Source organism: Hippichthys cyanospilos, chromosome 4 (assembly GCF_059441005.1).
Source record: "Hippichthys cyanospilos isolate Australia breed blue-spotted pipefish chromosome 4, RoL_Hcya_1.0, whole genome shotgun sequence".
In the NCBI taxonomy this organism is placed as follows: domain Eukaryota; kingdom Metazoa; phylum Chordata; class Actinopteri; order Syngnathiformes; family Syngnathidae; genus Hippichthys; species Hippichthys cyanospilos.
In genome coordinates this window covers 25,705,492-25,720,156 of record NC_142372.1, presented here as the reverse complement: position 1 = coordinate 25,720,156, position 14,665 = coordinate 25,705,492, and the positions used below count along the sequence as shown (strand labels likewise).

General features: G+C 41.2%; 1 protein-coding gene across 2 annotated transcripts in view; it reads right to left on the bottom strand.

Annotated features, from left to right (window-relative positions):
• LOC148425164 (alpha-taxilin-like) overlaps window positions 1-14,665 on the bottom strand; it is a 43,261-nt gene that overhangs the window by 22,004 nt on the left and 6,592 nt on the right. For both annotated transcript variants that reach the window (XM_088413394.1, XM_088413395.1), the window contains exons 4-7: window positions 14,080-14,227; window positions 7,717-7,808; window positions 7,080-7,250; window positions 1,406-1,600 (exon numbers count right to left, since the gene is read on the bottom strand). In XM_088413394.1, the coding sequence (XP_088269520.1) occupies window positions 1,406-1,600; window positions 7,080-7,250; window positions 7,717-7,808; window positions 14,080-14,227 (606 nt within the window). The remainder of the gene's footprint in view (window positions 1-1,405; window positions 1,601-7,079; window positions 7,251-7,716; window positions 7,809-14,079; window positions 14,228-14,665) is intronic.

Below are 14,665 nucleotides of genomic sequence, written 5' to 3'. Positions count from 1 at the left end.
AGTACGTTAGCGTTTTGGGAGATAGAGTCAGTGAGGCCACACTAAGATGGTTCAGAAATGTCCAGAGATGAGATGTAAGGGGGAATGAATAGGTAGAAAGATGCTGAATTTTAAATTCCAAGGCAGGAGATCAGGAGGAAGACCAAAGAGAAGGTTTATACAGTAGATGTGGTAAAAGACGACAATGAAAGTAGTTGGAGTGAGAGAGGAGGATGCAGCAAGAGAGGCTTAGATGGTGGCAGTTGATTTTCTGTGGTGACTCTTGAAGGGGAACAGCGAAAGTAGAAGAATATATCGATGGCTTTTTTTTATTTGGGTTAGCAATGCCTGAGTGCATTTTAACACATAGGGCTGAACAATTAATCCAATTTTAATCGTGATCATGATATTGGCTGCCACGATTAATTAAGCTGATCCTCTGCGATTTTAACATTTAAATAGCCTTGTCAGGTCAAGCACTTTGTCATCCTACCACCAGGGGGCAAACGCAACATTAAGACTTCATTAAGCATACAAACACCACTACTCTATAGCAGAGTTAGAGAATCCTAGTAGAGTCAAACAATCGGAATTCTTCGAAGGTTTTTTTTTTTTTTTTTTACAGACTCCTCATCTCTACCCATTGTGCGTGCTCGCCAGGAGTTTTAGGTCACAGCAGTCGCAGTATTCAACAAATAGACATGTTTGATCGAATAATCATAACATAATTAATAATCGTTATTTCAATTTTGACCAAAAGAATCGTGATTATTATTTTGGACAAAATCATGCAGCCCTACATCTTACGCATTCTCATGTTAGCAGCAATTTGTGCCACATCATATAAGGACAGCATAACAGACGACTGGCGTCTTAGCGTCCTTAATCAGTAATTGAATCTGATTCTTTTATTGCGGTGTGTTGATGTTGATGGAGACTTGATGTGATGGCAAGAATTTGGAATAGAGGAGTTACTGGGACTGATCGGAGTAACCATGTTGGTTTAAGTTGGGAAAAGTAGTAGCACTGCAAATGTCCAAAAATGGACATTCAAAAATCCGTATTTCATATTCTGCACATCCTAGCGTATGGCTGGAAGGGACTTTTGTACATCTTAGTAGAGCAGCTATCACTGCTTGGGCCTTAATAATAATAATAATAATAATAATACAGAGAAAAACAATAAGTACCTAATTACCGCAAAAAGCTTTCATGTTATTATTCATATTCTCTGAAAAATGGACAAGAAATCATAAATTTTACCAGGTTTGTAAACTAATTAGAACTCTATGCAGACAATTCAAGTAAATATTTTTGAAATCATATTTTACAATAAAGTCCTCGACTTATACTCAAGAGCAATCTTTGAGTGAAGTTGCTTACGCGTGCCATTACATTTCACAGCAATGCCGCACTTGCGTCTTACCTCTTCTCTGAGCTCATACTGCTCAATGAGCTTTTTGATCTTTTCAGCAAGTTCTGTGTTCTCCTGCCTCAGTTTAGTGTTATGCGAGCTGTGTTGTTGGATCTGGGCTTCTATATCATTTAAAGTCATCTGGAAGTGAAGCATGGCTTCCTTGCGCTCTTCCTCATACTCCCTGGATCGCTGGGCATTCTCCTCCTTTTAGAAAACAAAGTGAGTGGGAACAAGTGGAGGGAAGAGTCCTGTGGTTAATTTTAGATGATTACATTAATACAGCACAACAAAGTGTCATTCATTATTTATTGTAACGGAATATTTAGGCCTGGGCAAGAATTTAATATTAAGATGGTAAATGTAGAGCGAACGACACAAGATCTCTTGCTAAGCTGTTGATACAGTATCACAATCACCTCCTTAAAATCTATCAAAATATTGGCTTCATTTATCGCCCAGTAATGTGGTTCAAGTTATTTAACCGAATGTGTCCAGTCAGTTAGTACGGGCACAGTAATAGCCGATCCAAAAAAATAAGCAAATGGGTCGTGCAAGGATCAGGATTAGGACTGTTGGTATTTTTAAATCCATAATAATATCTGTGATGATCTTAAATTCAACTCATATCATATGTATGTTGATTACACCTTTCTGTACACTTATGCAAATTCTCTGGAGTCAGCTTTTGCTAATCTTCAAGATGATTTTATCTCTGCAGCATTTCATGTCCTCAACATGAACAAAACTAAAATTATGTTCCTCAACCACCACACCACATTCAACTTGCCTTAGTTACAGCTTTAATAGAGTAGTACAGTAATTGAGTTGGTGAATAAATAATATCTTGACATCTGCTTGGATAAAAATGTAAATTTCAAATATCACATTGCCCACTTGTCAAAAGAACTCAAATTCATAGTCAGTTTTGTACATAGATCCAAATTTTGTTTTTTTTGTTACTACACGAACACATCAAGTGAAAAGCTTATTTTATGGAAGCTTGAATATGGCAACATAATCCACACAACTGCAATGCTGCATCACCCAAGAAAAGCCCAAGACTTTTGACAAACTCACCCTTTTGAACCAGTCTTTGTACCTTATACTCAATAATCAAAGCTTATCACACTGGTATTAAATCATTTAAAAAACTGTAAATCTCAGATCAAAATAGTTGGCTGCAATTTGATGTTCCCATAACAAGAACCATGTGAAGGAGGAAATGTCTGTACTTTTTTGGGCCATGGACATGGAACTAATCTGAGGCAGCATGGTGGGGAGAGGTGTGAGGGTGTGGACCCAAAGGCAGGGAAGCAAATAGGCTAGTTGTGCTCAAAGATTTAAAATTTGATGAAGAAAAATGAGGAACTGACAGCAACATTGACATCAATAATGACCGAAAAGAAATGAAAAGAAACTGGGAACGACATAACTGGAACAGGGAGATAATTGGCCTATATAAAAGTAGCAGGAGAACGTGGACAGGTGGATGCAATCACACTACTAAGACACTTACAAGGCAAACAGAAACAAGAACAAAAAAAACGCAAATGTGAAAAGACAAAATCAAAGCCCCCCAAAAGTCCAGAACAGAAAATACCAGAAAACCAACACAAACTCAAAATATACCACCGAGAACATAATAGAACCCCTTGTCAAGGAATGGATCCCAGACGTCCCAGAAAAACACAACACCACAAGCAGGGCGGAGGAGGGGAAAAACGCCTAATCAGCGCAGACAGTCCAGGCAGTGTTTAGGAGGCCAGATGAGGTGCGCCCGGCGGGGCGAGTCCTGAGAGCATCCGTCCATTCAAGCCCCAAATCTCAAAGCAGATCCTGCAAAACACGGAAGCACTCGCCAAAGGCGGGTGTCAGCGAATACTTCCATGTCCACAATGCAAGCCCCGAAAAGAACACACCGGCCGAGCATTAACTGCAGCAGGCCCACATCTATCAGTCACCCTAGCCACAAGTTCAAGACTTGCCAAAACATCCTTACTGCCTACCTCACAAGAAATATTGCAAGAAGCCACAATGGTAGCTAAAAAGACAAGGACAGCACGCAACAAAGTGCAGAGAGCAGTGGAGACAAGGCTAGGGAGAAGAAGAGCAAAACGTGTCCACCTCCACCGAGACCTTTGCAGAAGACTGACATTAAGTCTCAACGTAAACCGGCAAATATTTTTTGACAGACTTGATTTTGTCGTGTCTTCCAGGTTGTGGTCCCAAAATACCAAACCTGAGGCCTTGTCTTGTTTTTTTAACCCTTAGTCAAGGAACCTGAGTGTGAGAGGGGGAAAGTAAGATGAAATCTTTGTTGAAGCAAGCAAATGTTATAAATCTTACTCCCAAAGGTTGTCTGGTTAATGGCTTGTTTGTCCCTGTTGCTATGAGACCCCAGATAGTCCATTAGACACACACCTCACTTCTCACCTGGCATCCAGAAATCAAAGCACAATGAATGCCATTTCCCACAGGTTTTGGAGGACCTCGATAGAGTGACTTGCAGCTACGGCTGCAACAAAACTACCTTGAGAGCAGTTGTCCCCCATATATCAGTTCACGAACCACTCATTGTAAATTAACAACTGTAAACAAAAAATGCATATATATATATATATATATATATATATATATATATATATATATAACAGGCTGCAGGTTGTATTACATGCTGCATTCACAAAAACAAACAGGAAAACTACAAATCTCAGAACAATTTCAAAAACAGAAACATACACCAAGTGAAAAACGACTGTGACTTTCCCAAAACGCAAGTGAGCCGGGCCACAAGGGAAATAGAAGTAATAACAAATTTCAGAAAACTGCAAAAACAAAATACTCCAAGAGAAAAACAACTGCAAGATGAAAATGCTGCAGGTTGTCCTTTTCACAACGGAAGTGAGCCAGCCCACTAGAAGATGCCACAAGAGATCAGGTCCTCCAATAATACCTGAAAGTATTTTAATAGACCGGCTCAAGGAGAAAGAAAATGTAGGCTTGACTTATATATATATATATATATATATATACACACTGCACACAAAAATTAAGAGAACACTTTTTTTATTGGGCCTGGCATGAATTGAATTAAACATGTCTGATAATTTTCTGGTTAGTTAAACGGCTGAGGGCCTGGTTTATGAATTTCAGCTGGTTTGGTGTTCATGGAATTAACAACAGGTGCAGTTCAGTGGCAACAATTAGAAAACCCTCAAAACTGGTTTTACACAACACCAGAACTGGCAAGTCCGCCACTGGCGCCCTGTACTTTTCACCGACAAGTGCAGGTTCACCCTGAGCACCTGGGATACACATGAAAGAGTCTGGAGAAGACAAGGAGAACGTTATGCTGCCTGCAACGTCGTTCAACATCACAGGTTTGGGGAGGCATATCCAAGGAGGGACAAAATGACATCTACTGTATAGGAAATGGTGTTCTGACTGCCATAAGGGATTGAGATGAAATCCTTGAACCCATTGTCAGACCCTACACTGGTGCAGTAGGTCCTGGTTTCCTCCTAATGCACGACAATGCCCGGCCTCACGTGGCAAGAGTATGCAGGCAGTACCTGGCGGATGAAGGAATTAAAACAATTGAATGCCCTTCACGATCTCTTGACTTAAACCCAATAGAACATCTCTGGGACATTATGTTTCGGGCCATTAGGCACTGCCAGGTTGCTCCTCAGACTGTACAACAGCTCAGGGATGCCCTCACATAGTTCTAGGAGGAAATGCTACAAGACACCATCCGTCGTCTCATTAGGAGCATGCCGCGACATTGTCAAGCATGCATTCAAGTTCATGGGGGCCACACAAGATACTGATAAGCATTTTGAGCTGCAGAAATTAAGTTTGGGAAAAAATGGACCAGCCTGCTACATCTTCAATTCACTCTTATTTTAGGGTGTCTACACAATTGAGCCCTCTGTAGGCTGAAAACTTTTATTTCTATTAAAAGACTTGGCATCCTTTTGTTCCTACTACCCTGTCGTTATTTGTATAGATATCAAACTTCATATTGATATATATACCGTAAATTCCGGACTATAAGCAGCTACTTTTTTCCAAAACTTTCAACCCTGCGGCTTATTCAGTGATGCGGCCAATTTATGTAATTTTTCTAACGGCAACTAGGGGCGCTCGAGTAGAAAAGGTAAGATTAAGACCGGTGGAATATATGCGTCGAGGAAGACTGCAACTTCCTGTCTTGTGCATAAATTAAATTAGCGTGAACATACCCTCATCATGGAAAATGCAAAAAGAAAGGCATATGACGCAGGACAAACTCCATTCCAGCAGTGATTCCTGGGGGCACAACGAAGTATTTGCAGCCGCTTGACATTAGTGTGAATCGTGCATTTAAAGTGGCGCTCCGTGTTGAATGGGAGAATTGGATGACCAGGGAGTGTGTGACAACATCTATATAACAGTTTCATTCCGACACTGAGGAAGATGACTTTGATGGCTTCAGTTCAAAGGAGGAAGATGAAGACGGCTTACCCTGATTTTTACCAGTATGTTCTTTTACCAGACCTGTTTTACCAGACCTGTTATACTGTGTTACTAGCGTGTTGCTACCATGCTGCTAGCGTGTTGCTACCATGTTGCTAGCGTGTTGCTACCATGTTGCTACCGTTTTACTGCCCTGTCACAGGCTTCAGTTCAAAAGAGGAAGATGAAGACGGCTTGCCGTGATTTTTACCAGTATGTTCTTTTACCAGACCTGTTTTACCAGACCTGTTATACTGTGTTACTAGCGTGTTGCTACCATGCCGCTAGCGTGTTGCTACCATGTTGCTAGCGTGTTGCTACCATGTTGCTAGCGTGTTGCTACCATGTTGCTACCGTTTTACTGCCCTGTCACAGGCACCGTTTGGGAAGAAAGTTATATTATTATTGTTATGTTATATTATTAAAACTTTGAAAACTCTCTCTGTGTACCGTCTTTCTTTGTAAATATGTTTACATGTTTTAATGTGGGCACATGTGGCTTGTATGCAGGTGCGGCTTGTGTATGTACAAAATTGGTTTTCCTCTAAAATGTAGTGGGTTGCGACTTATATATATATATATATATATATATATATACACACACACGTATATATAGTTATAACACCTCAAAAGCAGTGCCATTTTTTTGGAAGAAAAATAAATGTGTACTATGTTTTTCACAAGCCCCAAAGGGTTAAATATAATCGGATGTTTAGTTATCATTAAATTAATTACATTGGGGGGGCACTTCTCCGGAGGTGGGCATGTCTGTTATAGCTAAGGACAGGAGTGTTTTTTACCATAATGCCCCTAAATTACACATACTTCCTGGGAGTATGTGTCTTTTTTAACTTGCGCCCGTGGGAGCATTAGGGGCATTATGGTAAACACAGCAATAAACACTCATCCTCCTGCTATCCATAGCTAAATCTTACAAAGTGTCACTTTAAAGGTTACACTTTATATTTAAAAATAATTCAGAATTTTTGCCAGGTCTTTCAATTTGAACTGTAAATAAATACATTCATGAAGAAAAAAAATACTCAAATATTGATGGACTAGTATGAAACAATATTTAGCAGGTCAATATGGCTGAAAATTTTATCATGATGATAGACTTTTCAGCCATATTGGTTGACTAGCAATAATCAATGTTTGGAATATATTACTGCAGTCTGCTGTAAACCTTCAAAGTCTTGTTGTGTCTTTGGAGCTCCCGACAGAGGCTCTCCAATTTGCTGCGAGCCAGTATAGCTCTGCTGTGTTCGCCTTGCAGGTGGATCTTCTCTTTTACGATTTGAGACTGCGTTTTTTGCAGGGCTTTCAGATGCTTCTGCATGCTACGGCTCTCCTCCAACTGAAAGCACAATACAAAAATCAAAAGTAACTATATATATAAAAAAAAAAAGCATTCTATTATTCAGCCAGGTACTACATATTTCAATTATGGTTACAGTAACAAGTTAGCTCAACTCTGCACAAAGTTTTGGGTCAGTAAAGGTTTCATTTTGAAAATTATTTGCAATTATTTTTTGAAAATTATTACAAGATATAGCTGTTCTGTGACAAACTATGTACATAAATCCAGTTTATGATGATTTTAAAATTATAGTGTGTGATCTTTTGTATTTTCCATGTTGTTCATGGGTTTGGACAAAGTATATGCAAGCGTTTTACAACAATACTAAACATTGTTTAATTGTTTTCCTGCTCAGAATCCATTCATAGACATGAGATTCGGATACTCTTAACATGAGTTAAGAATGGTTAACAGTTCTTCAGACAAGTCATTAAGACATTTTCATCCTCAATAGCAATCTTACCCAGTCTGCATATTTTTTGCACAGAGCAGCCAATTTTTCTTCAGGTGTGGCTAGGGAATTCAAGGCCTGCATAAGTAATACAACCTCCTTCCCTGAAATAGAAAAAAAAAAAACAACACACACACACACAAAATCAAACACTCTTACAGCAACCGCAATGTTATATCTTATGAAAATAATAAGCAATCAGAACTTGAATCTAATTTAAAGCAATAATGCCCAACTACTGGTCATTAGGTAATGGTCCAAAACCTGGAATGCCAAAGAGTACAATCTTTGTCTCATCGGATGAGAGAATTTTGTTTCTCATAGTCTGTCAGTCATTCAGGTGTCTTTTGGCAAATTCCAGGTGGACTGCTATGATCCCTTTACTAAGGAGTGACTTTCATCTGGCCACTCTACCATAGGCCACTGTGATTTTTGGGACCATTCAAAGCAGCAGATTTTTTGTTTTTGTTTCCATTCCTAGATTTGTGTCTCAGAACAGTTCCTTTGATTTCATGCTTGATGTTTGTCCACTGAAAAGCATGGTCAACAGTGGAACTTATTCTATGCTATTCTATACTATGAACAGGCTAAGTTTTTGCAACATAATTTCTAACGATGGATTATCGTTATGATGTCATGATGGATGACATCAATCCAAACAATCACTTCGACTCTCTGCTGTTTTTCTTACAGAAGCAGGAGGCAGTGTTAAGAGTAATTGGACCAGCTGGATGAGAGCCTCGTGGAAGGTGGTTCACTGTAAAGGGCACAGCTACAAAGACCATCAAAGCATCCTCAAAGGCTACTTCTGGGCAGAAAAGGTCACCTCAGTCAAAGCCACTTTTGGGCTCTTGCACCACCTGTTCTGATGGAACGCATGCTGGTTGATTGCCTGCGAAGTCTTCAGGACCCTTCGTTTGGTCCCTTCGAAGTAAAAGACTCAGTCAAAAGAAGGACAAGAAAGAAGATCTGGGGTATTGTATTCTGCTGCATGACCTCAAGAGCTGTATGCAGACATCACTGACCATCAGTCTACTGAAAGTTTCCTCCAAGCATACTCCCGCTTTGTCGCTCAGAGGGGGCATCCAATTAAACTATGGTCAGATAAAGGAACAAACTTTGTTGGCACAAAGTCGGCACTGCAACAGCTTTACAAACATCTGGTTAGCCTTCAGGCTTTGTCCATGGGAGATATAACATCACAAAACGGCACAGAATGGAAGTGCGAGTTCCATCCTGCCGATGCACCCCATAGGAACGAAGCTGCCATGCCTCTGTAAAGCTGTTGAAGAAAGCACTCATGAGCCTTGTTGGAACTATAGGGTCCCTTACGTGGGGAGAGCTCCAAACGTTGTTCTACCAAGCAGCCAACCTGACGGATGAACGGCCTATAGATGCCAGAGCTCAAGAACAGGAAGATTCAGTTGAGTACCTTACACCTAACACCCTCATACAAGGACGAGCATTGCTTGAAGGAGACACCTGTAGTCTTGACCTAGAGTCTCATCCCTGGCACAGACTCAGGGCCATCCAAATCGAGGTGGATCAGTTTTGGGCCAAATGGAGAGAACTCACAGGCCCAAATCTGTTCATTCTAAAGTGGCACCGGTCAGAGAGGAATGTCAAGGTGGGTGACCTTGTCTGGATTGCAGACCCAAACGCGCTGAGGGGTCAGTTTCGTCTGGGCAGGATCATAAAAGTATTCCCAAACAAGCAGTCAGAAAAGGAGGATCTCTTCACTGCCTGTGTTAGTCATCAGACGAGATGTGAGAAGATTGATGGCCCTTCTTCCTGTGGATGAGCAAAGTCCTCCTCCTCAGCCGCCATAAATAAGTTCCTGGGTCTCATGATTGAGAATGTAATTGATGATTGTGATTTATTCACAACGCACATTTACTGGCTGGTGGGTGTACGCCGAACGCTGCCACCATGCCTATTATACTGCACACGCAAGAAGCTGGTTGGTGTAAGCCGAACGCTACCACCATGCTTGTCACTTTGCACAAACACGAGAAGACAATAACTTGCGTCATACACCACATTCTTAGGAAGCAAGCAATACAGCTGCTAAAGCGGTTGTGCTAGACATTTGGACAGTGGACTATGGGGACTTGGTGGGGGAAAAAAAATGTGTACACCGAAATTACTCTTTGAGGGTTGTTGTTGTGGTATGTTCCTTGGATGTTAAATCAGGAACTTATGTGGGAGGTGTTGTGTTTTCTTAAAGAAAGAAAAAAAAATAATAGATAAATAAAAGGCAACCCTTTAAATATGAGTCAGAAGATGTCATGATTAAACATCGTTGTCATCTGTGCCGCCAAGACACGTCAACGGCGTTTCAACCCGGTGTGAGTCAACTGGTAACACATTTCTTTCTTTCCTTGTAATCTGGACCTTATTCGCATGTTTCGGTTGTATTGATTTGCGTTGGTTTACGGACTGTGAAGCAACTTTACTTTAGTGTTCACGTTCGTGTTGTTACATTTATTCGGTACGCACAAGGATGCCGTAGTGATGTGCAACACTTGTTCGGTACATGCAAGGACGCCGTAGCGACATGTAAAAGTACATTGATTGTTTAGTGTGATTTGATGTGTGCCGCACACTTTGATCGCTTCTTTGGTTTAGTTTTTCACTAATTTATCCTAAGTTTTGCCTGGCTGTCAAATTGCTCCCTGGAGCGGCAAGCATTCTGGCAAATGTAGTTGGTTATGTGACGCTACACAACCTTCTTTTTGAGTTGTCAACAGACCAATATATTAAGTAGAATGTATCATTATTATTGTTGTCTTGTACATGTACTTATACATACTCCTATTCCTACTGCTGCTGCAGTTTCACCTGCCTCTTTCATCCTTTCATGCATCAAAATAAAAAGAAAGAAACAAAAAAACGGAAACATTGAAGAGTTGAGTAATTCCAAGCACACCGTGGTCAACCCTTTCCGTGGGGAAAACGGAACAAGCATACAAACACCACCCTATTCATTCAAGGTAGGGCTGCACAATTAATCGAATTTTAATCACGATACGATACTGGCTGCCACGATTAATTACGATGATCCTCGGCGACATTAACATTTAAAAAGCCAGCTATTGTACATGTCAAATCAAGCCATCCTACCATCAGGGGGCAAATGCAAGTCTAAGTCTTGGTTTATGCTTCATTTCGGCAACCACGCCCCTTCGCGCTGTGTCTGCACGTACTTTCCGGAAGTTGTTTACCTTCTTTCTTTACTTAACATGGCAGACAAACCATTGCCTATGAAAGTTCGCTGGTACAAACACCTGATTCAACTGAAAAGAACTAGCATGACCCAAATACAGTAAACAACTCCAGGTGAGCACACACACTTGGGAGAAATGAGGAGTGTGTTCACACACAACTTGGGCTCTGATACCAGTCCTCTCGAGAGGAGTTGGGCTCTCTTCCACTGTGGGCATACTTATTGCCTTCCGCCTCAGCACCTGTAAAGTGTAGTTTACCCCAGTGGATGAGAAGGTAGCCACTCTCCGCCTCCAGGTAGAAGGACGGATCCTGGCAGTGGTTTGTGCTTATGCACCAAATAGCAGTTCAGAGTTCCCACCCGTTTTGGAGTCCTTGGAGGATTCGCTGGAGAGCACTCCCTCCAGGGCCTCCCTTCATTCTGCTGGGATACTTCAATGCTCACGTGGGCAATGAGTGAGGCCTAGAGGGGCATGATTGGGAATAACAGTCCCCTCGATCTGAACCCGAGCAGTGCTTTGTGCTCGTCACGGCTTGTACATAACGTACACCATGTTAAAAAAAAAGGGTGTCCGGTCCACATATGCACTTGGCACCAGGACACCTTAGGCCGGAGTTCGATTATCGACTTTGTGCTTGTATAATCAGATTTATGGCCGCATGTTTTGGACACTCGAGTGAAGAGAGTGGCTGAACTGTCAACTGATATCGACCTGGTGTTGTATTCGCTCTGATGGTGGGGGAGGATGCCGGTAGAGGTAAGAATTTAAGCCCAAGCCCAGGGCTTGTTCCTGACATTTTGTCAGGAGCAAAATGTCACTCATTACGTTCAGGTTGGGTCGCCTGGTTTCTATCTCGCTGACTTTTTTAAAATAAATATATGCTTATAAAAACGTATCCTAAAACGATGTTCTGAATGTGGATACTAAACTAAGGAATTGTTGCGTGAATTAACCAGACCTGGGTTTCACCTTATTGGCTTTATTGCTGGTTCTCGGGACGGTACAGCAGTAGCAAAAGCTAACATAAACACCGCTGCGCATAACTCTCTTTCTGACGTCATCTCGTAGCCCAGACACTCACTATGGTGGCTCAGAGGAATATTCATATGCGAGTAAGCCATCTCACAACAGGAATACTTGTTATAAAATAAATTATTTGGGATAAAACAGAGACGGCGCTGTAAGGTAATTGCTATTTAACTACTATATGAGCCGCAGAGCCAGAGCGTGCTCTGCACACGTGAACGCCGCGCTCTTAAAATGTTCCCCGTCAACTCTTAAAAAAAAAATCCATCAATGATGGAAAATTGTTGGTCAATCTAACCTCTGCAGACACAGAAATATAAAAGATGTAAATGTTTATACAGTCTTGTTAAACTAAGATTTCGTTACAAAAGGCTTTAATTTGTTATCATAAATCACCTCCTCCCGAGTCCTCACAAATAAAATATGAGATTTCGGGTTTGCTTTGGGCTTGGGCCTGCAAATCAAGTTAATTGGTCGGGCTCGGGTCGGGCTTTAATGCCGCGGGCCTGGGTCGGGTTGGGCTGGATTTTTTTAGGCCCGATCTTACCTGTAGATGCTGGTCAGACCTGGCAGACCCAAACGTATTGTGATGGTCTGCTGGGAACGTCTGGCACAGTGCCCTGTTGGCAGGCGTTTCAACTGCCACCTCCAACAGAATTTCAGAGTATGGCATCTCTGGGGCAAAAGGTGGTCAAAAAACTCCTTGGTTGAAAGGCCCCATGGGTGGATGAGATACGCTTGAAGTTCCTAAAGGGTCTGGATGTTGTAGGGCTGCCCTGGGTGACACACCTCTGCAACATCGCGTGTACATCCAGGACAGCGCCTCTGGATTGGCAGACTGGGGTGGTGGTCCTTCATTTGAAGAACGAGGACTCGAGGGTGTGTTCCAACTCAAGAGGGATCGCATTCCTCAGCCTCCCAGGTAAAGTTTATTCAGGGATAATGGAAAGGAGGGTCCGTCAGGATGTCGAACCTCAGATTTAGGAGTAGCAGTGTGGTTTAGGTCCTAACAGTGAAGCAATGGACCAGCTCTACACTTTCAGCAGGACCCTCAAGGGTGCATGGGCGTTCACCCATCCAGTCTACATGTGTTTTGTGGACTTGGAGAAGGTGTTTGACCATGTCCCTCAGTCACCATGTCAATTTCAAGGTAAAATTATTGATCACTGTCAAGTTACTAAAATATATGTCAATTCTTGCTGAATTCCCTTTCCAAGAACACCAAATTTTTCAAGCTTGACCCTGTAGTTCATGAGATTTATGGTTTCAATTGAAGGGTGCATGTCCATATTTGCCCCCCCCAAACAAATTGAAATTCAGAAGGCCATAGCAACCAAATTCGTGCTCCGATTGACCTGAAACTAGAGACTTTGTGTTACACTAGTGCAATCGACAAATACATCTAGCTTCATCAAATTCAAAATTGGCTCTGTCAACCCTTATTTGGTATATGGTCTGTGTGTGGAACTCTTTTGCATCATTGTGGGAGCCAAAAAGGACCAAAATACCTCTTGGACCTGTGATACCTAAAATAACTCTTTCATTAAATGTTCCCATACGTAAGAAATCGGTCGACGTGCCTTCTGATGCAAAGATCCATTGGATTGGAATAGTCTGACAGACTGAATTAGATTGTTAACTCCTTTTATTCATTAAAGTCAATTTGAATTTATATTAACCTATTGTGCACCTGCTCCTGTTTCACAAGACACAATTGAATATTACAGCCTGTGTGTGCCTGAATTGTCAACTCATTTTCCCCCCTTTTTACTCTTGTATGATTTTAGTTCCGTTAGATTGACATACATTATATTGTGGAGAATTATGTCTGTATGTGTTTGGATGGGGGAGAGTGGGTAACTGTGGGCACATATGTATTGTTTATGTTTTGTTGTAGTTTGTGTATTGGAAATGAGATGGTTCATCTCAAGGGGTTGGTCCAACATAAATGAAATGAAATACCCGCATGGGCATCTAGCATGAAATTACTTTATAATCATCAAAATTGAAAGAAAGGCCTGAACTATATTGCTGTCTCTCTTCTATGCAAAATCTCAGATACAAACGGCCAAATTGACGATAGGGTGAGAAGCTTCAAAATGTATAACCATTCAGTTCCTACCAAGAGCATCATCTTCAGCAGATTTATGTTCTCCTCCAGGACAAAGCTCTGTTTCCCTCCAGTCACTTGGGCTGTCATCTCGGCCAGGAGTCACTCCTTTTTTATCCTCATTGCAGCACAAGTCCGTTCCAAACTCTGCAGCCACCTCCTAAAAAGATAGATATGCAGACCAATCAACTTCAATTGTTTTTATCCTTCAGTCGCCTAACTCTGAAAAGTCATTTTGTGCTTAATCCATAAACCCGTAGATGCTATGCTTGCCATTATTCCCGTTTTAAAGTTAAGGTTGTTTCTTAACACAGTATTGGGCTGAAATTACTAATTTTAACAAATATTTTGACAAAACTGGTGAAAATTTCATTATCTAATAAATCCTATTTCCTTGAATAGTGAATTTGTTTAGCATCTCAATTATCTGTAATGTTATCCCAAAAGAGAGAATTTTGCATCTTGCAGCATTTCTAGAGATTTAATAAACCCATATCTCTAAGAAAAGAATCATGGTTTTTCCTGTGTATTAAATTTGGGAATCACCATCAGCGACAAATTTCAGGATCTGCTAAAACAAGAATCTCTGATACATCGA